We start from the raw sequence: 25310 nt of genomic DNA on the forward strand, positions 1-25310 counted from the left end.
AGCACAAACGGTGGGCGTCTTGTCAGCTCAATCATGGAATAGATAAATAGTTAAATAGGTATTTAGGTACTTTGGTAGGCTAGGTTAGGACAATCGATCTTGCAGCACTAAAAATGACCGACGTAGGTACTATTGTATCGCCAGCCTTTCGGGCGGTTTAGTGAGGGTCCAGAGTGACTGTCGAGGTGCAGACAAAGGTCATTAATTTAAGACGTGATATTTTTATTGGTTTCTATACTTCTGCTGTAAATATGGTAATAGATTGATACCTACTTTTTTATTACTTATACAAAGTAAAATATTAATCTTAGATTACTATCAGTAACATAAAATCGTGACGTGACCTCTTATCCTTGATTGTAACAGTTTCTTTTGATGATGTAAAATGTCCGTTCTTTATTATCTTAATCCTACTAGTTAATATTAAAAAGGCGAAAGTTTGTATGTGTGTATTTTTGTTACTTCACGTCAAAACGGCTGAACCGAATTTAATGAGATTTCGTATGGAGTTAGCTGACACCCTGAATTAACACATACCTAGTATTTATCGCTGAATTCACACGGTTAAAAACAGTTTAAGGCGTAGCGAAGCTCGCTATAAATAACGGGCTAAGGACAGGAACACCAGAGATTCGTTAGTTACTAAAGGTAGGTAGTTTTACCAGCACACTACTCACCCATTGAAAACTCCATACACTAGATAAGTACCTACCGAATTGTTTAGACAAAACATTTTAATGAAAACCTATACCTACTTACCTAGCTAGTAGTAGGTAGCTATGTATATGTGCATCTACGCAACTACGCATAAAATACCCCAACCTGCAAGATAATACGAAGTTCGAGAACTGCAACTTGTCTAATAAATCATTCATTTTCATTAGTAATGTATAACTTATGCTGTAACATTCTCGCATAAATTGTGAAGGCTAACCGATAACACAGTCTCAACAAAACAATAATTTCGTAAGAACAATACTTAGTTGTTGTTAAATTTGCATGCTGTGAAACTTTTGGATGAAGTCATTCAGTTATTATAATAATTTGTTAATTAATCAGTTGATGACCCAAAAAATACACCGTCTTCTTCTTATACATATATTTATATTCTTTGTAAAAGTTGTAACTCACCTGGCATGCTTGCATTAGGTACATACTCACAAACTATAATACACCTAGGACCTAACTTAACCAATCAAATAAAACGCCCAAAAACAACTAAAGCTTTAATTCAATCTGTACACACTATCCTAACACCACAACTCTCACTACCCCCATCACTTCCTCTTCTTCTTGTCGGGCCTAGCGCCGCCCATGTCCTCGAGCTGCTGCTTGAGGTCGATCAGCTGGTTGTCGGGCACGTAGCGCACCTCCTCGTGCTCCACGGCGTGGTCGTGCACGCTGAGCGCGCAGCCCTCGGGCAGGGACGCGCGTGCTAGCCGGATGAGGGTGCCTAGAGCCCAGGCGGGGACGTCGGATACCTGTGGTGAAATACATGTTGAACAACTATTCGACAACAACTAGGCCGGTCATATATGCCGAAAAATCGGCGACCACAAGTAGCCTAAGACGCCACCCGGCCTGTTGTAGAGATGACCTTCGACACGTAGCCTGTAGTGGCTGGATGAGAATGTTGTGGAGGCTCTAGGAGGAGGTCTATGTCCAACAGTGACACAATGACAACGATATGATGGGCAAATGATGATGATAAACTATTTCCTGAAGGTCTATTCTATTCTATTCTATTCTCTGTGGGGGTGTAAGTACCTGCACCTGGCTCTCTCGAATGGAACCTTTGTGCATATCCCCAAGGTCCAAACTGCCTTCCTAAGCTTGGACCATTTCCCACCACGCTGGTCCAATGCGGGTTGGTGGGTTCACATATCTAGATTGATGTGCTAAATCTAGATATGCAGGTTTCCTCACGATGTTTTCCTTCACCGTAAGAGCGATGGTATACATTGTACTTAAATTCAGAAAAGAACTCATTGGTACATGTCAGCGCCGGGATTCGAACCCGCATCTCTTGATTGAGAAGCGGGCGCTCACCCGACTGAGCTACCACCGCTCTCCCTGAAGGTCTAGTACGGGCCGCATTTAAGACGTGACAAAAGTTTTGCATCGCCCTCACTCACATCGCGCAGCCTCAAGAGTGAGCGCGACGGAGAACTTTTGTCACGTCTTATTAGCGCCCTGTGCTACAGGGTCAGATGGGATTTACAGAACATTCCTACATTAATACTCATGAAGTTACCTGCACATTCCTCTCGTAGACGTGGAGGTGGTACTCGGCGTCCACGACGGTGCCGCGCGGCTTGTAGCGCTGCACCTTCAGCTGCTGCGCCGGCGTCGCCCAACTGGACCACAGGAATTTTTTTTTATGCTGGTACCATACTTGGCTATTCATATTATACCAGAGCCCTTATATTATATATTTTTTTATGTATATTATATTCTCTACCAAAAGTTAATCTGGACTAAGCTGGAGCGAGGCCGAAGATAGGCGGGCGAGGATAAAGTACAGCCGAAGATAGGCGGAAGTGGCAGATGTTAGTGGAGACCCTCTGCACCTCTGGGGTGCCAAAGGAACACAACAACACAACAAAAGTCAATCACTAGGAATTCCAATAGAAAATTAAGCCAGGATATGGGTTTTTGATAGGGTTTTGCTATTCATTGCACAGATTGGGTTGTGTATAGAAAGCAACATTTTATTGTGTTATAATGTATTCTTCTATTCTATATTTAGTCTTAATTTATGTATTCTTGTCATATAGTTAAGTTTTCCTATAAAAATAAAATAAATTAACAATGCCTTACCATTCATCAACAGTTAGGCCCATGACTTCACAATATCTGTGTATTTGACTCTGACAAGCCTCCAGGAGTGTGTAGTCGTAGCCCTTTAGTTGAAGATTCAGGCAGTCATGCACTGGCTCATCTGGTTCCATACTCTAGGAATATAAAATTTGAATTAATATCATATTATTATGTGTTCTGAAACAAGTTAAAATATATTTAAAATACCAATAACTTACAATTAGGTAGTCCGGTTCATGTAGATCACTCTTCAGTCGGAGCTGTGTTGTAGCCTGTACAGTGGCATCTGGCTTAACCCACTTGGGTTGTAGAAGAGAACTAAGTCTTGCCTGGTAAACAATAATATTATTTGTTAATTTCGCTTCAATATCCATAGTATCAGATTTAAATTTGGGATATTTACTTACAGTTTTTAATATTCTTAAGCCGAACATTTTGTATGGTTCTTGTAGTACAAGAAATACAATTTAATGTGATTCTGCTCTATAATACAGTTAGAGTTCGGTTAAAACATAATTTATTTTTGTAAATAAAAGTAAATTTGAGGTTATTTATTTTACACAGAACCACAGAATAGGTGAAATTGACAATCATTTGACAGTGACATTTGACGATGATGAGTACGAATAGCCCTCTCTACAATAACGAAGTTGAATTGAAAAATATAGCAATAGGACAGTCTGTAAAATAGAACATGAAACAGCAAACCAAATGTTCTGCTATATTTCCAAGCTACAGGAAGCGCTTACTAACTAATGTTGCAATGTTAGGTACCTACACACCGCATCATGATAACTGTTATTAAAGATCACCATGCAGGTTATGGGAACGACGTGTACCTAGCTAACATCACTCCATGTGTGGACGGTTGTATTGCCTCTTTGCTTCTGCCCGTAAATCGAAATACTACAACAAGAGTGAAGAGGAAGCATTAAAGTACTATTCACTGACCTTTATGGCATAGGTTCTCTGTAGAGAATGGCAGATGTTTTTTTAAAAGTATTCTGAAATGTCAAAATTTTGTCTATGTTCTTTCATCGCTCTTGGGAAGAATGGCAAGAGCGGTGTAAAAATCACGATTTTATAAAACTTTTACTCAGTGGCCATAAAGTAAATGGTGAAGCAATTATACATTAATATATCTGAGTGAGAAATTGTGCAAGGGTATGGCATCTACGGGCAGTACACCTTTTCCGAAATGGCAACTGGCAATTCTTCTTGGTGCACCTTTGGCCATCGGTTTAGGTTACCTTTATCTGAGAAACAGGATTGAAGACCCGGAGAGGAAGAAGGTTGCGGAACTGAAAGCGAAGACGACCATATCTTTGGATAACGAGGAAAATGCGAAAAACGCTTCAGAGAGCGCCATCGAAAAGGCCATGAAACTGAAAGGTGCCGGGAACAGGGCCTTCCATGGAGGCGAGTACGACAAGGCGATCGCGCTGTACAACGAGGCGATCGAGGCGTGCCCGCCCGACCGTCCCATCGACCTCGCCACCTTCTACCAGAACCGCTCGGCGTGCTACGAGAAGCGGGAGATGTGGGACCAGGTCAAAGAGGATTGTACATTTGCTCTTAAATTGAATGAAAAATACGTTAAAGCCTTTCTAAGACGCTCCCGAGCCGCCGAGAAGAGTGGTGACCTCGTTCTTGCTCTGGAAGATGTGACTTCAGCATGCATCCTTGAAAGGTTTCAAGTGCAAAGCTCTTTAGTAAATGCTGACCGCATTTTGAAAGCCCTAGGCAGACAACATGCCCGTGAAGCTTTAGAAAAACGCCGTCCCGTGATGCCATCTAAGCACTTTATTAAAACATACTTCTCTGCATTCTCAGAAGACCCTATTGCTAAAATTCAAATTGATGACAAATCTGCTAATGGTTTTGCTAAAGCTAAGAAAGCTCTGGACACTCAAGACTATGACTCTGTGGTTGATGCCTGCACTGAGGAGATTAAAGCTGATGGAAAGTACAAAAATGAAGCATTGCTTCTCCGAGCCACATTCTACCTTCTGCTGGGCCGGCATGATGATGCACAGGCTGATCTAGCTAAAGTTATTGATAGTGACGCCTCTACCAAAGTAAAGGTTAATGCACTGATCAAGCGTGCCTCTCTGTTCACACAGTTGGAAAACACAGAGCGATGCCTGGAAGACTTTGCCCGTGCCGCTGAGCTTGACCCTCCTAACTCCGACATCTACCACCACCGCGGACAAGTGTACTTGCTGCTGGAACGCATGGATGAGGCCACTTCCGAATTTGCAAAGGCTGTTGAACTGAACCCCAACTTCTCTATTGCTTACATCCAGAAATGCTATGCTGATTACAGACATGCTCAGCTAAATAAGAATGTAAATGCTCTGGCCCAGGTACGGTCAGACTTTGACAAAGCTCTGGAAATGTTCCCTAAATGTGCTGAAGCTTACATCCTATTTGCACAAGTGCTGTCTGACCAGCAAGAATGGGAAAGGGCTGAGTCTTTATTCAACTCGGCACTGTCTGTCGACCCCAGCAATGCCACATTGTATGTCCACAAAGGTCTTGTCCAGCTTCAGAAAAGTACAGACTTTGACAAAGCTGTTAAGCTGATCAACAAGGCCATAGAGATGGATGACAAGTGTGACTTTGCTTACGAAACACTTGGCACTATTGAAGTACAGAGGTAAGGACCATTTCTTACAAAATGCTACTATTGTGAAATATAATTTTATGTAATCATGTTTTATTATAATTTGCGAACTATTTGCCTATGTTGTTTTGTGTCATGGTTTAGTTATTGAACTTGGGATGCAGTCAGTCAGTACTGAGTAAGAGGCTGGCAATCAGCCAAGCTGAAATCAGGCCATGCATCACTCAGTGTTTTTCATTTTGTATTTACTTGCTATACAATTAACACTATGGCTATGTAATAGAAGTTTGTCTTATCATTATCACTTCTTATCTTTTCTTAATCTTTTTTACAAGAAGTTATTTGACTCACCACATGACCATTGATAAGATAGATTACAAGTTTTCAGTATTCTGACAGATTATGTTGTTGATTCCAGGGGCAACCTGAAGAGGTCTCTGGAGTTGTTTGAGAAGGCGATCGCGCTCGCCAAGACGGAGCTGGAGATGACGCATCTGTTCTCGCTGAAGGACGCGGCGGCCGCGCAGCTGAAGGTGTCGGAGCGCTGGGGGCTGGACTGGACCGTGAGCTAGGCGCCCCTCCCCCGCGCCCCTCGACAATACCGGCACAAGCTACCAGTCTGCAAGTCTTTACTTCAAATTCTAGATATATCTTTCAAGCAGGAGGGTAACTGCTGTAATTAAATAGATTAGTCATTCCAAAAATTTAACATCTATAACGTGTTGCAGCAGAATGTGTTGTAAATATTGTTATCATGATGTGGTTGGGGTAGTTCATCAGTGAGCGGTGCCGCCGGCGCTTGCGGCTTGTGCTGCGTGTTGAAGCTTCCCGTAGGCTAGATGTGATATTTGTACACTGTGTATAGTTGCACCCTATTGTTCACTCAAAAGCGGCTTTGTCAAACACATAGAAAATTTAGCTTACATGTGTGATAGCTAAATGTGCATTGAAAATTTACTTTAGCTAATTTTACATTTCGTAAATAAATAATATTTTAATTGCCTAATATTATAAAAAATATCTATAACTTAGTTTTGTTACTGTTATGCACATTTTTGAGCTGAACAGTGAACACTGCCATTATTTTAATGTTACTGAATAGAACATGTTTTAGCCATGTCCTGTAGCTGCACCTTGCCCTGTAGCACCTTGCATTTTCGTTATTATTATTATTTTAGGTTTATTTCAAACGAAATTTCATCTAAAATAATACTAATGGGGCATAAATTGCCAGAACGCCTGCCATTTTACGCATTTTTACTGCGCTCACCCGTAATCTTACGTATATGTTTCAATAATAATCCAAGTTTTAGTCATTCCTGTAGCTATAAATATGTTATCATGACAGAAGGCAGTTTGTTTAAACCACCAATAGTTGTTTGTAAATGTTTGAGATAATAATTTTTTAAATTTATGTTTGTGATCCAATGTGAAACGGTTTAGGATGAATGTTACGTACCTAGTAGTATTTTTCCTATTGAACGAATTGAGGAATCAATTTACTGCATGTTATTGTAGGCAAGCACGCAAGCGCCACCTATAGGCTTTGACGTAGTTGACCGACTCATACATTTCGTTGTTATCCCGTGAGTATGTAAGTACTTGAGTCGCGAGTGACTGGGGTGGCGGGGTGAATGATAAGGAAGTCGCAATGGATTGACTTGTTGAACAACCATGTTCAAATTGATTCATGAGCCCCGAATAAATGATAAGCGATGCCCGATCACGGAGCATCTTCAGTACAAATGATGCAATGCTCAGGGCACTGATTGGTTGGCTGTGACAGAGCAGGCTAATGTGTTAGGGCCCGTCTGTATTTATTTATTGTGTTTTAGAATGGCCCACGATAACGTTGGTTCTACACAAGTCGTTACCTCACCGATAGAATATACCTAGTTAACAATTCATGAAAACTGCGAAATACACTATAAAAAATAAATGTTTTCTTTGATTTCTTATACATTTCCCTGTATGCATAGTCCGTAAGGCTAATTTGTAGGTAGGTAACTAATTCTATTTCCGTTTTTTATACCTAGATTTTCATACGACTACAGATATTGTGGCTCGCGTGGTATCTGATTTTGGATATAATATTATGATCTGGATGGATATTATATTTTTGCTGGTATGTATACCTATCTTACAGATGGATTACAATTACAATACTCACAAAAGTACCAGTTTTGCAACATGAACATGCGGAAGAATAACTTTCATTCCATGTAGGTAGGCGGTAATACATTCAGATTATCAGGTTGGCTTCGAAAAATATGACTTTACAGTAAAATACATGTTTTACATGTCCATAAAAGTATTGCTATTTATATTATTTAATAATGTGATTAGTGCCGAGTGTATTTTGTGTTTCAACGGGACATTTTGCTTCACAAAATATGGAGAAGATCCTCTCGAGAGGCCCGTGTTCCCGGGACAGCGGTGGACGCGACTGCGCTGCGCACTCACCATCCGGTGTGAAGGTAAGTTTATATAATGTCCTCCTAGCCGAATTTCGACCACGGCGGCCAATCTCATTTGAGATCAGCCATCTACGCAGGAGTAGATTATAGTGCCCAAGTGTGTGCGCAGTACACAGGAGCACTCTCTGTTCCATCACTCTCGTAGCCCAATGGGACGGATTGACCGACACGACTGGAGAGAGCTAGGCGCAGGACCGACTGCTTTACATGCCCATCCGACAGCATGGATCGTTTCACTGTTTCGGACATCAGGTGATCAGCCTTCTGTGTCCTAACCAAATTTAGAAACACAAATTGATGATCCCACCCGGGAATCGAACCCGGGACCTCTGGGTCATGAAGCAAAGCTTCTACCACTAGACCACAGAGGCAGTTGAGTCCCGGGTGGGACCATCAATTTGTGTTTCTAAATTGTGGTTCTAAGTTTGGTTAGGACATAGAAGGCTGATCACCTGATGTCCGAAACAGTGAAACGATCCATGTTGTCGGATGGGCATGTAAAGCAGTCGGTCCTGCGCCTAGCTCTCTCCAGTCGTGTCGGTCAATCCGTCCCATTGGGCTATGAGAGTGATGGAACAGAGAGTGCTCCTGTGTACTGCGCACACACTTGGGCACTATAATCTACTCCTGCGTAGATGGCTGATCTCAATTGAGATTGGCCGCCGTGGTCGAAATTCGGCTAGGAGGACATTATTATTAAGTTTATATATTATTATCTTGAAACAGTCGAAATTGTTGATTACATACGTTAGTAAATAGATTAGTGTTATTTCACGTATCATTTGAACGAACATAAGTTACTCGGTCCGTGTTACTCTTATCGTGCAAACTCCGCGTGGTGACTCCTTATTTTAAGATAGTCAACTTTTGTCATATGATGATTGTCAATTTGACTTTGTCACCTTGTTGTCACCCAAGGAATACACAGAGAAAACACAGCGTTTCTCTTGGTTTCTCTACTATAAAAGAACAATAACACCCACAAAACTTGTTGAAACCTTGTATAATCCGTAATCCAGCCTTCATCATAACCCAGCTAGTAAGAGAAGAATGAGAGCAGATGTCTATTTCTCTCCCGTTGTTATTGCTACTGTTGAATAGCTGTGTGAGTGTGTGTTGGGCCGTGGTCTGTTTCAACTGTTCGGCGACGCACCGCTCCGAGGACCGCAGCTGTGGCGGCCAGATCGTGCCCTTCGCCCTCGACGGGAATAGCAGTCTGGATAGAATGGGCAACTGCACGCGAGGTAGAGTGTTATTTGTGGTCCTTTTTAGAGGTTTTCACCGTAGTTACCATAGTTAGGTACACTAAGACCCCCCGCAGACTGCAGACTTTTAGTCGGCCGATAGTTTGGTCGGGCTCTTAATCAGTATGGAGTATCGGCCGATACATAATCGTTGAATGTGCGCACTACCATACATATCCATACTGATTAAGAGCCCGACCAAACTATCGGCCGGCTAAAAGTCTGCAGTCTGCGGGGGGTCTAATGCTTTACAATGCCCATGCTCATCTGTGGTTTTGGTTTAACCTTACCCTTAGTCCCTAAACAATTATATACCTACTTACATAGGTCTACGATAGATGTGTTGCAGCAGTTAGCTATTTACCTTTATAGTAACCTACACTGACTGATAGAGCTGCTAAGGACGGGTTTTGGGTATCTAACCTACACGAACAATATAAATAGGCAACAAATACATTAAATCTTCAATACTGCCATCGATGTTATATAAATCTGTACGTTACAGAGGGCGCGCTCTGCTTCGTGCGGTCGTGGCGGGCGCGCGCGACCCACGCGTGGATCGTGCAACGCGGGTGCTACTCGCCGCGCGCGGGTGACTCGCCCGACGACTCACTCGCGCGGCGCCCGGGGAAACTCACCTGCGTGCATTCTCGGTTAGTTATAGGAACCCCATACTTATCAGTATCAGTCAACGTCCGCGTCCGCTCCTTGAATATGCCTATGAATACTTTGACCATTGTTGGGCTGGCTGTATCTTTTTTTCAGTACTGTCCATAAATGCTTACCTATTTCTCCATTCATGAAACTTATTTAGATAGGTAAGTAGGTGCTTTGGTAACCAAAGACAGACGTGGGTACAGACGTCTGTGTGAAATTCACCCTTATAGCGTGTAATTGATGAAAAGATTACTCATAAACATGTCAGTGGCTGCCTCTATATAGTGCAATACAGACGTAAGGTACCTAGGTAGAGGTAGGTAAGGTAGGATAAGCTTTTCACAGTAATTAATAAGAGGGCGTAGATAGTTAATATATTACACTAACAAAATATTTTCAGCTAGATACATCCTATTCTACTCTATTTACCACATAGGTATAGGTATTAGAGACGAGATTAGAATATTTGTTCTTCGTTTTCAGCCTTCCTGAAGCCGAATATAAAGTGTGTGTTTGCCAATCGGACTGGTGCAACGCCTCCACACGCACTATCATACCAACTTTATCAGCGTGTCTGCTGATGACTGCTATAGGTTTCGTTATCGGGCATACCCAATCAATATTTTTGACGAACTAGACTGTAGAAACTTAACAAATGTGTACCTAATTAGTCTAATTACCTAGCTGCAATATCCAAAAAGTTAGGTCTAAGTTACTAATCGTAGATATCGACTATTGTTTGACCAGTAGCTTTCACTAATGTGAGGTCGTATCTTTATTTCTACGAAAAGGATAAGAAAAACGTGTGTGTGTTAGTGGGGCGCCGCGGCTCCCAACATGGCGGCGTGCGCCTGCGCAGGCTTTTTGTCCGCGTGCGTCACCAGATTGGAAACCAAGGAAGATTTCTAACTTCAACCTCTAATAGGGTCACGTACAAACAGAGTAGTTACACTTTAATACGCTTAGTATATTGTACACATGTTTTATTACTTAAATATTAAATTATTTTTAGATACAATAAATATTTCCTTAACTCTAAATGGTTGTACTTACTCAGTACTTAATATATCTGTCTCCTCTCCTAAATGATGGCGTGTATATTATTAGTACAAGCAGGTCGGTACTTGCAAATGTACCTACAGACGTAGACGTGAACGATTTTGAACTTTTGTGGTAACTTTACCTTTCATCACGAAACACTTGTCGCATTGTACGTAGCAATTTCACTATTAACTTTAGACAAGTCCAAATTTAACTAGGATATGATGTCGGTGGGTGTTCATCTATCTTCGTCGCTGTCCTCCGCGTCGCTATCGTCCTCGTCGATGTCGTCCACGGCGGCGGCGGCGTCGCTCGTCACTGCTGATGCTATTAAACCAGTTATTCCTGTCTCATTCTTTTTACCTTTCAGAAAATCAAAAACGTACTCCTGTATTTGATCCTCGTCAAACGGCAAGAAGTCTTCCAAATCGAGTTGTCTTTTAGGACGATTTTTCCGCGCAGAATAATCGTTCTCGTCACTTTCCACTATACCTTTTCTGTAAATCTCAACTGGCACGTCGCTTCCGTCGCTCACGTCGTATTTAATGCCAACATTAGCTTCTTGTATCTCTATTGACCCCACACCCTCATCTATTAATGATTTCAGATTTCTCCCACTATTGACTCGTGATTTCTCAGTTTTCTCGCTTTTCTTTTGATTTTGGTCCTTAATCGGATGTAAATGCTTGACCTCATTAGTTTCGTTGGGTTTAGGGATTTCGTTTACGATGGACTCTTTGTCTGAGGAGTTTTTCGGTTTTGAACTGTACGTTTTCACTTTGGAGTGTCCCTGTATGATGAGGTACGTGGGGATGACGGGCGCATCGGTCGCGGACAGGATATTCTCAAACTCTACGTTGGAGGACTCGGTTGGAGCAGGTGATGTTATACGCATGTGTATGTACGGATCTAGAGTGACCGTTGGCTTTTTGTACGGTCTACTGAACAGGTTTGTGTTTACGTGGAATGGCTTTTTATGCAACATGGGACTTTCTGTCATTTTAACGTGCGACGGCGGCGGCGGCTGCATGGTCTGCATCGACTCTAGCGTGACCTCGTCGTCTGCATGGTGTTCTTTATAAACATGCAGGTTCTCAGATGCATGAGCGTACAAGTTGTCCTCGGGTCTGTCGGGACCATTAACTAGAGGCATCGACAGCATCGACCCCATCATTCCGAACGGATTAGGTTCTAGATCAGCGGCTGTGGTGGGTACAGGAGTAGGTTGAAACGTGATGCCCTTGTCGGCAGTAGTTGCCTCTTGGTAGTAGGTGGTTTCAGTTTCAAATATATCCGCAGTAGTCGCAGGGGCCTCGGTCTCCGTGTGACTGTAGTGTGCCGGCTGGGTGGTGGTCTCGGGCAGAGCGGTCGGCATGAACGTTGGGAGCTGCTGAGATATTGCAGACTTGTGCGGGGGCGGGGGCGCCTCAGCAGACAGCATGGGCCGGTAGAACGAAAACGGATGCCTAGACATTTCATAATGGTCGCTAAATATGAAGTTGTGTGTGTCGTTTACTACTTCGTCACTATCTATTGGTGTTGTCGGACCCCAGCCCGCGTAGTTACTGCTCACTGTACTCGCAGACTGATCTTTTGTTTCATTTTCATTTGGCACCCAGTTGTGGTTAGTTGTGGAGGACTGGTAAATCAAGTTAGCCTCTTGCAGCGCATACAGAGAATTAAGGTGGGGAGAGTTATCTGAGTGAGTATCACTGGGGTTACTAAGTGATGGCCTTTCTGTGGATTGGAAATGATAAGAAGGAGTCGTCGGTTTGTCGTCAAGTGTAAAGAGTAGCGGTTGGTGGCCAGGCGGGGGCGGCGGCGGTGGCACTAAGATCGTCATCGGGTAGTGATGGTCGGTATGTTTGTAGGAGAACTCCTCGTATTTAGGCGGGGGTGGTCGGTAGTGGCGGCGCGGCGGCTGGCGCGGCGCGACGCTGGGCTTGCGCGAGGAGACGCCCAGCATGAGCACCTCGGACTTCCTGTCGGGGCGCGGCTCGTCAGCCCAGTAGTGCACGCGCTCCAGCACGGGCGGCTCGTAGTCGTACGTGGGGTCGTTGCGCAGCGGGTCCCCGCGCCCCGTCAGCGGCTTCCACTGGTCGAACACCATGCGCGGCGAGAATATCGACGCTATGTCGCCCGGACCAGCGTTGTCCGCAGCATCTGAAATAAGAAGTTACTCTTTATGATGTTCATCAGCATTTACTTATTTTACCATCGTAAAGATAACTTAATAAATTAATTTGATAATGAAAATACTGACATGACACATTGGCGATGTTGGTGAGCCCGGACGCGTCGAGTGCGGCGGGCGCCGCGTGCGCAGCGTGCGTGGCCGCCGCGCATGCGCACGCCACTAGAACCAGCCTCTGTAAAAGGACAACATTATGAATTAATTTCACGTCGGTACGCACTACACCAATATTTGGCTCGGGCCGACTGTAATTACATTGTTTCTGAACGATATGCTCGTTATTTTAGCGGCGGATTCCTCGAGTGTCCGCGGCGCTGGCAGCGTTGCATTTCCACTCAATTAGGGGCGCATGTATGCATAGTGCGAGTCTGTCAGTATCTCGCGGTTTTTGCTCAGCGCTCGTTAAGATGCCGGCGGCGCAAGACAAAGCCGGGAGCTAATTTAACAAACCATCCCCTGTACCAAATGCCTGGCCTCGATAGCTGCTTTTGGAGAAAATATATCAAAATTAACGAGCTTTCTTCTACTTAACACTCGATTGCAAGTTATGTTTCCTCTTTTGATTTATAAAATTAATAATGTAGCCTTATATGTTTGTATTACTTGTACCAACGAGGCTTTTACGGTTGCGTGGAACTCTACGTCAGTTTTTACGAAGTAGGTAGTTAGCTACGGTCAAATGCAGAGAAACCTGACCCCCCTCTCATAGTAACAATGCTCCTGTACTTGTGTTGCAATGCGCTGTAACAATAATACCTAGCTCAAATCTTGGACTCGGCACAGGACTCGGTAGGAAAATGGATTTTTGTAATTACTTAGGTGCTTAATTTACTAAAATTAAGCACCAAAGTAATTACAAAAATCCATTTTCCTTTGTACTCGGGTACTAACCCGAGTACAAATTTAATATCCCGAATCGAACCCGGGACCTTCGGCATAGCAGTCAGGGTCTCTAACCACTATACAATTATAGATAACTCGGTTATGTATGTTATGTTAAGTATGTTATCCAAATGGTAGAGAGAAATACACATTTTACTGACAAAAATTATAATACAACACATTATTGTATCGTAATCGGCTTGCTTTATTGATACCTATACCATTTACCTACAACCTACAATATAAAAGGTTAGAGATTTTGATTTGAGTACCTAGTTACATATAAATTGTGATGCACATTTTTTTGGCACATAGTGTGATAGATTTCTACTTGTGTACGCACCTAGGTATCACTGAACGGGTGACGTGATAGTGGTCCACCAGGATATATGGATACAGTGAAAGCTGCGCGTGCGACGAATCACAAAACACCGCCTCATGACAGGAATTACACATGAGCGATTTGCATCTAATTTGTGATTTTCATGTCCTTTCACTCTTGATGAAAAATTGTAAGGAAACGCGGCATTTTCTTTGAACAACTTACAGCAGAGTAAAACTAAGGAAATAAATACCTCTGTACGGATTTAATACATATATCTGTACGGAACTTGAAAGGTAAGTAGGATTTCAATAGACATATCGATCGTACGTTTACCACAAAAAAGTAAGACACGTTAAACAGCTGTTAGGCCTGATGGTTTACATTTGTAGGTATCATATACCTAGCCCTCTGACGTAATATTTGGGTCCAAATTATAGCGATTATGATTCGCCGTTTTTGATACGAAGAAATATACAAATAAATCCAGCTTCAACCGCTGCCGCTGTTAAAGGCCTTCATCATCATCAGCCTATGTCAACCCACTGCAGGATATATGCCTCCTCCATGTTATGTCAAGTCCCACGGTCCTGTGCTACAATCATCTAGATTGGTCCAGTTACTCTCCTAATGTCATCAGACCAACGGGGTATCAAATACCGTGACATAATAAGATGTTTTTAGTGGTAATAGAGTCCCTCAAAAAATAAAGTTAATAGGTATTTTAAATTCAAAGTAACCTTTGTCAAACTTCATAGTTAACCAAATTACAATAAAAGCACTCCCTCAAACGAGGGATTTATCATGTTCGTCTTTAAGAAGCACGTTCAGCAAACATTTGCCCGGAACTGCTTTCCATTCACAAGTTTAGTGCACATTGTGGCGGCCTCTTCAACCGAAGTCTTGTCTTCAAATCCTACGTTTATAGTAAAGCCGCAATGGGCGGGATTTAGAAGCTCTAGTCGTAAAGTTAAATAGTAGGTATACACATGATGTGTGTAACCAAGTATGTACTTACCTAAGTATTTCGCTTTCAACACAGTAGCACCTGGTAGCACGGGACAAATAATTGTAGGTACTTGAAGCATAAGTACCTACTTGGTAATTCTTCTTTTATAAATCTAACTTCCTTGATGGATATGTATACATAGGTATATAGGTATATCTCCATAAATAAACTGTTTGTAAAAAATATTTAGGTCTATTCTACAGTGGACTTCCACCACCCACTTTCAGGATTTATCTACCACCCTGTAAAGACAACATTGTACTGTGGGTAATGGGTATCAAGTAGTATCAACCTACCAGTCTTGGGTAAGCGGACGTATGTTTTCGGTCCAGTCGCTTAACTGTTGCAGTTAATGGGCGATGGCCGACAAGGCCCTCCGTCATAAAGTATCTTCTGGGGGGCGTGTTCGACGTAGTGATAATATTAACATTTTTATGGTTGATAATAAGATGCATTATGCGGTATTATCCCCCATTACCACTTCACAACACGCCGCGCGGTACTTCGACAAAACCTGATTTATTCACGAATGTATAGCGTATCTAGGAGTGTATGGTGAGATGAATATTCTATCTAGGCACAAAATTGGTTGCAAAAAGTGGATAGTAAGCCAAAAGGCGTCATCCTGAAAAGATTTTGTGCCACGATTTTTGGAATTTCGCGAAAAAAGCCTTCCCATAGTGCCTGCCTAAAAAGTTAGATGACCAACAAAAAATCTATTTTTCGAAGCAAATTGGCAGAACTTACGTTGTCTGAGCGCGTTTAACTCTTTTGTATGGCAATTTCGTTCTTTCGTATTTTTTACTTTAAGGGGATCCCTAAAGCTAAAATGCTAAAGTCGGCTTGATATACTTGATTAGATTGGAAAAACGGTGGCTTCTATCACATTGATAAAAATATATTTTGTAGCAGAGGGTATACTGAACATGTTAGTTGCTTATAAATTGGTGCAGGATTATAATAAGTATGTTAAAAAAAATTGCAAACACACCATGTCTTTTGCCATTTTTTGACTTATTATGAAAAAACCCTCGAAATCAGAGGGCCCATTTTCATGGAATCTTATATGTATGTGTAGGTAATTAAATTCTTAACAAAGTTACCTTAAAGAGTTGGATTTAATGGACCAGAAGTCAACTTTTTTTGCAAAAAACTAATAAATTCCGGTTTAAAAATGATGACACCGTGACAGATTTCAGATTTCTTCAGTCGTCGCCCTGGTGGCGGCCTGTTAGGAGCGATACCCACGCCATTTTATTTTTTATCAAATATTTCACAAAAACTGATTAAATCAACAAATTATGACTACAAGTATTATAATACATATGCATTTGCTATGGAAAGTTAATTTTCTAATCATTTTAGATGCAGTAAAGCCGAAAATTCTTAGAAAACATTTCGCCTTTTCGATTTGTTTACATTTTTTACTATAGAGTTACAGATGCATAGATAAAGGTAAACATTGCACATAATGACACTTATTAGATTCTCCGAATAAGAACTATACGGTCAATGCAGTATGCCAAAGCGCGAGCCTGTTTATATTCTGAGGGGTAATTTATTTTATTTTAACGGTTGTGTATGGTAGGTAAGCTACACAATATACAGGGTGTTGAAAAGTAAGTTCATAATTTGTTTTATTTGAAACCAAAAACCGTAGTTAATTAAAAATATATATATTTTAAGATGTGGTAGTCTGTACACTACAGGTTGTTAAAAATAAGTAAGTATTTTTAAAAATTGAAGATCTAAAATTTACATAATTTTTTAAATCTATTTAACAAGCTTTGCAAAAAAGCGGTTAAGTGCGACTGTATCTCGCCATGAAAAAAATGAAATGTTTACTGTAGCTATGAATTTTATGCGTTACAAGTGGAATAAAATACCGCATAATATTATGTACAACTATGTAAGAGCCTAGTTTAAAAAAAAAAACTCATAAGAAAATATTATGGTGATAGGTAATGTATATTTTTAATGATTTTTTCAAATAGATAAATGTTATACCATTTTTAAATTGCCATAAAATTACCTATAGTTATAGTTATAGAAAAGGGCAGGGCTACCAGTGCCCATTCGCCACTGCAACCTAAAAGATCTATAAATTATGACTCCCCATGCCGAGTCTCACTCTACAGGCCCAGGTCTTTTATAAACCTGATATTACCTATACAGGATGTTGCAAAAAGGGTATACTGTGCCGAAAGGGTTTGACTCAGGGGTTATTCTGAACAACTTTTGTTCTCCAAGTTTTGGAAATTCTCGAAAAATAAATTCGGTCTCTATAATAAAAAGTCACGTGATCGAATAAGTTTCTATGTAAAAGGTTTTGTTACGTGAATTTTCAAAATTGTAGAAGAAAAGTGGATCAGAATGGCACCTAAATCCACTTTTGGCTAAGCTTTATACCCTTTTTTCAATACCTTGTATAAAATATCGTCAGCGTCACCTTAGATCGTAATCATCGTAACTCCTCGTGACCAAATTTTAGAGGAGACAAAAATACTGTTTTATTTGTAGTTATAGTTGGCATACTACCCACCTAAAGTTTTTTTTAACTAGCCTAAAAATGATTTGTTTAGACAGTCTATCTTCCTGTTCAACCGCAACCTGAGTGCCAGTGACTCAATGACTGAAAGGAGGCCATTAGTGCTCCTAAATAAATAAAGCAGGCCTGTAGATTATCTTTCAGTGTACCGACACATCTGATTGCTGTAAGAGCCTGATAAGCTCTTCGAACGAGTCATACCTCTGTGGTGGTACGGTTTCGACCTTTCGGACAGTCAGTTTGGCATCCGAAATGCGGATTCGAATAGTGGGTACAATACTTTGCGTTCGTTCACTGTCGGAGCAGGATAAGAACCACGGGCGAGTTGTTGCGCTGGCTGTTTGCTTAAAAATAGTAACCGCGTTCAACTCTATCCCCTAGAGGGCGAACCTTTAGGGCGGCTCTTGTATACCATCACTTGTCTTCTCTATCTCGTCATCTGCAGAAAATTGACAGAGGTCATACGTGTCTAACAAGTACATTAAGGATGCGAAAAGAGAGGGTTTGTTTTCACTGAAGAAGTTCAGTTGCGGAGTTCCACAGCGGTAGGTCTTGGACCCCTCTGCTGTGGAACTTGGCATACAACGCGGTCCTGCAAATCAAGCTCGCAAACGGCGTTAGCACAGTGCATTTTTCTAATGTCACACAGGTCGTGAGGTAGGCTGAGAGCCTCCTTCGGGGATGACATCCCAATGATTCATTACGAAAAAATTGCTGCAGCTGTGCTCGCCATGCAGTGCATGGGCTACTTCCGAATCTGGGGGGCTGTTGCAAAGGAGTCCGTTGCCTCTATACGGTACGGGTTCCGTGCGATCTATGATCCTTCCGGGAGCACCTGTCTTGTCAAGTCGAAGAGAATGGCTCGTATTCGACGCAACCTGCAGTACTGGTGGGATTGGTTGGAGGACAGGACAGCAGGAAGCTGCAGCAGCCGTCATGCTGTGATTCGACGCATAGATGCAAAAAAAAGTTGAAAGTAACTTCATGTTAATAAAATATTAGATCTTAATTTAACAACATAACATTGCAAAAAAAAATTAACATTGTTGAGTATGTTATTGTAATTTACTAAAGTAGTAATAAAAACAAAGGCTTATTGCATAGTTTTCGTTCACGTTCGCCTACATCGCACGTTGTATGTGAGAATAAAGGGTATAATTACTAAGTTTTCTTGTTTAAAAATCACGGTTTGGGATTTAGAGGAAAACAAATGGTAAAATGCGGAATACAGTTTTTTTTTTCGAATAAAGAGGAAAACATGTGAATTCAAAAAACGTTTCTATTGACACCAAAGAGTACTTTTCGCCGAGAAAAGTGGAGTTACAATGTTTGCGATCTAAAGTGATGATAGAACTAGAACTTATTTTTTCAGTTCACCTGTTGTTGAGTGAAATCGTAATTAGGTAAATGACTCCTTGACATGAAAATAACTTTTTTTTTATAATCGTTATAACAAAACCGTTTTTTTTAATACAGCAATATTTGTAGGTGTACTTACAGTGAGCAAAAGAGCGCAGCAAGGTGTAAATTTTTTGGTTTTTAAGAAACAAAAATTTTATTTCTATCATATCCCAAATACAATAAGTACTTAAAAAAAAAATACACACTCTCGCCTTGTACTAATGTACTCCCTTGCGGGGGTACTTACATGTTATTATTTTTCTGGTGACCTCCCCATATCCCTTTGCCAGCTACGTAACCTTTTGTGACACCCTGTATATGCAGAGTTCTGCAAACTACTGTTCTGCTTTTGAAACACCATAAAAAAAACAGGTCGTCTAACTAAAAGGTCACGTGACAAAAAAAATATTATATGAAGAAGCGTTTTTTTCATGAATATAAAAAATTACGTAGGATAAAAGTTTTTCAGAGTGACGCCTGAGTAACGCCCTTTCGGCTAACTATACTTTTTTTATTACACGGGGGCAGAGTTTAATACAACACCCTGAACTATTAAACTCTGATAATATTTTCGCGATTTTTTTACATTCTGATTTCATTTCCTGGCTTAGAAATAACATCAATAACATGCTGCACACGTAGGTTTCGGCATAGTATTAAACCCTTTTTGCAACAACCTGTATAAATATCGGCACGGGTACGACTTTATATATAATTAATTATTAAATATTAAAAATACTTTCAAATAAAAATAAATATTTTCGTATCACAAAACAATATTACTTACTTAGTATATTTTTAACAAAGTGGCATGTCTTCACTTTTATGTTTTCGAGTACTATGTTAAAATTTCATGTCATTGTCCGTAGAACGCCCCGCATACCTCAACCCCCCCTCACTAGATTTGACAGATTCTGATTTTCTTCCAGCTTTAGTGACAGCCTTAAATACATCATTTTATACCACTTTCGTGAAATCAGAGAATCTTATACTTACTTATAAATTATAAATATTAAACTAGGTAATTCGGCATTGTTTTAGCAACTATAAAAAGCCATTGTTAAAGATGGGAGACTATAAAAAGCTTTCTGTTGTCTAGGTAGGTACCTAAAGTACCTTTAAACGTATCAACACCAGCTAACAGTATCGAAAAAATTTTGGAAAAGTAAAATACTTGAACTTAATTTGAATTAAACCTAGACAGACCTAATTAACAAGAAGATCATAAGTTTAAGCTAATCTGGTGTCTCCACGTGATTTACTGGTCGCTACGTTATAGAAACCAGTTTTTCGAGTGAATAATTGCTCACTCGCTTCCAAAAACACGTATTATTTGACGGTGAAAGTTCCCGAAAGGCGAGGTGATAAAGAAGGTCCCTCATTCATTCTCTATGTGGTTTTGCTGATTATTGCAGAAATCGATCGAGCGGTCGAGTCGCCAAGAGATCAAATTAGAAATGCTGTATGATTAATTTGTTTGTGCGAGTATCAATGAATATAATTATCTGTTAGGTACTTTATGAATGCTTTCAGTGATGGTTTTCATAAAGTTGGAATAAGTTGTGAAACTTTTCCTTATTTTGTTTAAAAGCTTATACTAAAACAACATAAAGCTAATAAAAAATAACTTACAAAACGTATTAAAGAAAGTGTAGGTACATATTCGATTTTCCCCGTGGCCTGTGATCTTCTGAGGCCACCGACGCAATGAAAAGAGTATGAAAGTAAAGCTCATCACATGATCGTAGGCGGTGTCTGCACTTGATATTGAAAATCTTTGTTTGCGTTGAGCTTGAGTTAAGAAGATAACGCTGAATTAATTAGAAAATAATTCTGTTTGTCAAGTCTGCCCCTTATTATGAGTGGCGTGTGCGTTATGCAACTGCAATTTGGCGCAGGCTCTGTCTGTACTGTGCGAATTGCAGTAACGTGTCTCGTAGCCTTTTCTGTAGGTGTCCTATTAATTTAATTAATTTCTGATTTTTTAAATGTTTCTGGCTATCATTAAGCTCGGCCAGCTAGGCCTAGCTTACTTCTTAATTATAAAGCTTTCTATATTAAGTATTTTTCAGTTAATACTATAAGTATTTAGGTCAAATATTGAAACTGAATTTGCTTCTTCTCCTCCGGCACAATTTTCTTCTGAAAGCGTACGTTAGGCATCATTTTACTGCAAGCCGTCTACCGCAGCGACATGGGGCCGGCAGCTTTACTTCTGTAGTCTGTCTGTGTGGACGTGAGTCGGAGGGCGTGGCGTGGGAGCGCAGACCGCGTGGCGCCACCGGCGGTTCCACACCCAGGGCCGCCGCCGCCGCCGCCGCTTTATCATCCGCGACTCTCGATGGGTTTTTTATCTTAAGGTAGTAAGAGGATTATCTGGTATATATAAATATATGGTACTTATGAAGTTCATATTGTCAGTGTCGGTAAGTTGGTATGTGATTTAATTTCTACTAATTTAAATTTGCCAGAATGTTACACTGCAAAAGCTTTGACAAAGAGGAAAAGTTCATAATATGTAAGTACCACTATAGATTCTTGTACCATACGACGCCCACCGATTATGACATGGTTTGTAAGGAACGTCGCCACTACCATTACTGGAACTGTGTGCACAGACCGAGGCGGCCACTAAACGTAAAGTACTTGCGCGTGAGTACCGCGGGACATACAGATTTTAATCAAGCGCGTATCATATTTCGGCGATGAATGACGGCTCTTTATTACTCGTGTACGTACGCATGTCTTGTAAATTCGCGTGAAATTTTTCGTGAAATCAATTTGAATTCGCCGCCCTAGTCGAGTAACGGTACACCGCGATCATTAATCTGTCTGATTTACTTCCACAATCCTCTCTTTATATGGGGCAATTCCATATTTGAGTCTTAATTCTGCAATTTGCTAAATTCACCTCTTGAATAGCTCGCGGGCATCTTCCCACGCTATCTATTAGTCAAGTGGAGAGGTAGATAAATAAGAGGAAGCTTATAAAGTGTGTAATATTAATTAGACGGTCAATGGAACAAAAGGCAGATTTCCGGAGAGCCGCGCTACGCATGCGTGTGGGCGCCAGGAGAGAGATATTAACACTTTCTAGAGGTTTTGTGTCGATGACCCTCGTCCCGGGCCCACGCCGGCCTGCGCCAGCGCCACCGCCACCGCCGGCGCCGCAGCATTATACTAATGTCCTTACAAATTGTGTGAACTGGACGCGAGGAACTTGAGATCGCCTCGACGGGAACGACTGGCGTAACGCGTAAGTGGGTGTGTAGCAAGTTATGAAGGTATCTACGTATTATTGTTGGTGGTTCTTAAAATGTTTGTGACTATAGGAAAAGCTAGAGTAAATTTTTATGGTTTAGATAAACTAGCTAACACCCGCTAGGTTCGCTATGCTTGAAAAGTTTTACCCATAGGAATTATTGGACGAAAAAGAGCCTCTATACGCAAATCCACGGTTTCAGCTACTAAGTCTTAGTGTAGATATTTAGATATACGAAATTTCATCACAGACATCCATACAATCTTTCACTTTTCAATGTAGGATAAGATAAAAAATATATTTTATGTACTTACTTAAGTACTGATCAAAAGTCTCTATTGAAGTATATAGGTAGGCTATAACATAAATTTTGCGCCTATTTTCAAAAATTCCCCAGCTCCAGCAAGAAATCAGATGGACCTTTTAGACAACCTCCATTAAAATTTTCAACAACTTTATAGTTGGGTTTATACCCAAATAAGTAGTTAAAAATCTTTGCATTAATAATGTAAGCAAATAAGTAAGTATACATTTTGTTCAAATAAAGGTACATAGTCCTAATTGCACATGCATAAGCTGAAACATGAAAAACATTTAACATGAAGTTTGAGAGGTAAGTATGCATTTAAATGCTCGTAGCAAATGTAAGTTCGCGTCAACGCGTTGATGTCTTTTGTATGGAACAATTAAGCGTGCTAACAAAACGCCTGGCCTGGATGTAATCCTCCTGATTTTAGTACCTAGTTTGATAAAAAACTGAATGCCTATATAGTGATTTAAAATAAGTGTTTCATGCCAACATTCATTGGCAAGTTCATGACACAAAATCACAGCTAGTAAGCGTAACAGAAACTTTGAAGTATATGTAAGTAGTATATAGATGAGATTGTTTTGTTTCCGTCTTTGATAAATTATAAATTTCATGTGATTATGTGAACGAAAACATAGTAATTTTAAATGATTGGTTTACATTACATAGGTACATAATAACTATAAGTAGGTACTTTTAACTTTATTAATAAAACTAAAAGAGCTTCTTTAATAAAACTTTGATAAAATTATATTTTTAATCTTACGGAGAACAAATATAAATTTACAATAATTGTTAGCTACAAAAATCTCACATACCAAATCCATCCTTCCTCTTTGCGCATGGGAGCAGAATTCACAAGTGCACTTTTGACGAACGTAAACAGTGTAAGTTAGGATCTGCGCGTGAGTAGGGGCAGCGTGCGCGTCGCGTCCACGGCGGCGACTGGTCCGCGGAGGCATACGGCACCTGACCTCTAAGGCACGTTTCTTGGATCGCATGTGTCCATTGCCTCACACGTCACGATACTGCAACGGTACGATTACACGTGCGTGCGGTGGGCCTGTTGTGCCTGTGGCGCTCCTTGGGAGAGGTCTTGGGAGAGCAGTGGATACTAGGTGATAGCTACATAACGACATATAGGGGTTCGGGGACACTATAAGGCTGATGACATTCTAGATGCTCTTCACTTCTAGGTACTTAAATAAGTAGTAAGTATGTATGTATAAGTAGGTTAAATAACATTTTTTTACTTAGTAGAAAAAAAAAGTAATGTAGGTATGTAGATAGTAAAAAAACTCGGCGTTATTTAATGCTGAATTTAAACCAGCAACTTTTGTATCTTAAATTTATGTACTTAAATAGGTTTTCTAAAAGGAATTCTTGATGATAAAATGCGTCTAGACCATTGTGGGAGGATCAATCTTTTTTCATGCCAAAATTGGTAGAAAAAATGGATGCAGAGAAGGACTATGGAAACATGCTCTTTTGATGGCATCATAATTTGATGTACTTTTATGCACAATCCAGGCTGTTTATAGGCAATTTTGTAGGTGTATATAAATAAATACGCTATGTCGCTATTACACATGCACTAAGTAGTCTACCTATAGGTATATTGATTTATTAAAAGTAGGAAGGTAGGTATATAGCGTGAACCAAGGGAATGAGAAATTGTTGTTCTTGATGCAGTAGGTATTGACGGTTGTCCTACTTTTTAAAAGGATTAGGTACTTAGGTAAGAAAATGTTTACGATAAGTTTCCGTGACTTGTGTAGCTATATGCGATTTAAGGTGTCAATGTGCATTGTATGTAAATCATAGGGGACAATATTTATGTGGAAAGGAGAAGACGTCACTACTCACGAGCGGATACCTACATAGACTGCGACTGTGAGAAAGTAAATGAAAATCAGTGTAGGTAATTGGCTATTACATTGATGAATCTGCATATTCCGTATCCACGATGAAAGCCCTGTTTGATTGGGGAGTAGATGTTTGAGATGTTTCAGAAAAATATAATACTTAGGGCTTTTCAGATCACGCTCACAGTTCGCGGCTGCATGGGTGAGCTTCACAGAAACGATCGTACACTTGCACTGTACTATAGGTAAGTAAATATCGTGATACCCCATTTACACTCTCGCACGAGTGGCGAGGCGAGCGACAAGGCGAGGGGCGAGGCGCGAGTGTGAACAGACGTTCGTGGTTCGCCTCCTCGCTCGCCTCGCCACTCGCGGCGCTCGCGTCCGGAGCGGTTTTTGGGGCACGAGTCAAAGGAGCTCGCGTCGAGCTCGCGTCGCACGCGAGCGGGTGTTTACACTCTCGCGTCCGCTTCATTCTGGCTTTTACATCGTGCCGCGCAGGTTGTGTTCGTCGTCGTATAATTTTAACGTAGTGTTTTTTCCTCAGTTGTATAATAATGGATTGGTCGCAAGACGAAACATTTAATTTCATTTAAGTAAATATTTCAATAAAATAATAATAATAAAAAAACACTAAAACGTAAGAAATAAA

The 25310-nt window shown here is 40.8% G+C and overlaps 4 protein-coding genes across 5 annotated transcripts; 2 read left to right on the forward strand and 2 right to left on the reverse strand.

Annotated features, from left to right (window-relative positions):
- Nucleotides 1–1213: 1213 nt before the first annotated feature.
- Nucleotides 1214–3401, reverse strand: LOC105386656. The gene is made up of 5 exons (XM_048624446.1): nt 3228–3401; nt 3039–3149; nt 2821–2954; nt 2255–2357; nt 1214–1481 (listed from the first exon to the last, which is right to left on the reverse strand). Exons 1-5 carry the CDS (start codon nt 3252–3254, stop codon nt 1278–1280), a joined length of 579 nt encoding a protein of 192 aa, XP_048480403.1. The 5' UTR covers nt 3255–3401; the 3' UTR covers nt 1214–1277.
- A 437-nt stretch (nt 3402–3838) lies between these two features.
- Nucleotides 3839–7385, forward strand: LOC105382806 (mitochondrial import receptor subunit TOM70). The gene is made up of 2 exons (XM_011552757.3): nt 3839–5479; nt 5865–7385. The coding sequence occupies exons 1-2, from the start codon at nt 3987–3989 to the stop codon at nt 6016–6018; spliced, it is 1647 nt and encodes a 548-aa protein (XP_011551059.1). The 5' UTR covers nt 3839–3986; the 3' UTR covers nt 6019–7385.
- A 307-nt stretch (nt 7386–7692) lies between these two features.
- On the forward strand, nt 7693–10864 carry LOC105382805. 2 transcript variants are annotated; one of them, XM_011552755.3, is made up of 3 exons: nt 7693–7923; nt 9673–9820; nt 10308–10864. In XM_011552755.3, exons 1-3 carry the CDS (start codon nt 7737–7739, stop codon nt 10459–10461), a joined length of 489 nt encoding a protein of 162 aa, XP_011551057.3. In that variant the 5' UTR covers nt 7693–7736; the 3' UTR covers nt 10462–10864. The 2 variants fall into 2 exon arrangements, with proteins under 2 accessions (XP_011551057.3, XP_011551058.3); XM_011552756.3 differs by lacking the exon at nt 7693–7923 and adding an exon at nt 8880–9167.
- Nucleotides 10793–23767, reverse strand: LOC105382851 (zonadhesin). Its single transcript, XM_038119366.2, has 3 exons — nt 23612–23767; nt 13129–13234; nt 10793–13028 (listed from the first exon to the last, which is right to left on the reverse strand). Exons 1-3 carry the CDS (start codon nt 23753–23755, stop codon nt 11104–11106), a joined length of 2175 nt encoding a protein of 724 aa, XP_037975294.2. The 5' UTR covers nt 23756–23767; the 3' UTR covers nt 10793–11103.
- Between the last annotated feature and the right edge of the window lie 1543 nt (nt 23768–25310).

Source organism: Plutella xylostella, chromosome 12 (assembly GCF_932276165.1).
Source record: "Plutella xylostella chromosome 12, ilPluXylo3.1, whole genome shotgun sequence".
NCBI classification, from domain to species: Eukaryota; Metazoa; Arthropoda; class Insecta; order Lepidoptera; family Plutellidae; genus Plutella; species Plutella xylostella.

What these genes read in the sequence shown, in the direction of transcription:
- LOC105386656 (XM_048624446.1), bottom strand. Translation starts at nt 3,254, where the DNA reads ATGTTCGGCTTAAGAATATTAAAAACT. An exon ending in GGCCTAACTGTTGATGAATG is followed by an intron (nt 2,358 to 2,820) that starts GTAAGGCATTGT and finishes CCTGTGGTCCAG; the next exon opens with TTGGGCGACGCCGGCGCAGC. An exon ending in TCTACGAGAGGAATGTGCAG is followed by an intron (nt 1,482 to 2,254) that starts GTAACTTCATGA and finishes ATTTCACCACAG; the next exon opens with GTATCCGACGTCCCCGCCTG.
- LOC105382806 (XM_011552757.3), top strand. Translation starts at nt 3,987, where the DNA reads ATGGCATCTACGGGCAGTACACCTTTTCCGAAATGGCAACTGGCAATT. An exon ending in GGCACTATTGAAGTACAGAG is followed by an intron (nt 5,480 to 5,864) that starts GTAAGGACCATT and finishes TGTTGATTCCAG; the next exon opens with GGGCAACCTGAAGAGGTCTC.
- LOC105382805 (XM_011552755.3), top strand. Translation starts at nt 7,737, where the DNA reads ATGTTTTACATGTCCATAAAAGTATTGCTATTTATATTATTTAATAAT. An exon ending in ACTCACCATCCGGTGTGAAG is followed by an intron (nt 7,924 to 9,672) that starts GTAAGTTTATAT and finishes TGTACGTTACAG; the next exon opens with AGGGCGCGCTCTGCTTCGTG. An exon ending in CTCACCTGCGTGCATTCTCG is followed by an intron (nt 9,821 to 10,307) that starts GTTAGTTATAGG and finishes CTTCGTTTTCAG; the next exon opens with CCTTCCTGAAGCCGAATATA.
- LOC105382851 (XM_038119366.2), bottom strand. Translation starts at nt 23,755, where the DNA reads ATGCCTCCGCGGACCAGTCGCCGCCGTGGACGCGACGCGCACGCTGCC. An exon ending in AAAGAGGAAGGATGGATTTG is followed by an intron (nt 13,235 to 23,611) that starts GTATGTGAGATT and finishes GTCCTTTTACAG; the next exon opens with AGGCTGGTTCTAGTGGCGTG. An exon ending in CAACATCGCCAATGTGTCAT is followed by an intron (nt 13,029 to 13,128) that starts GTCAGTATTTTC and finishes TTCTTATTTCAG; the next exon opens with ATGCTGCGGACAACGCTGGT.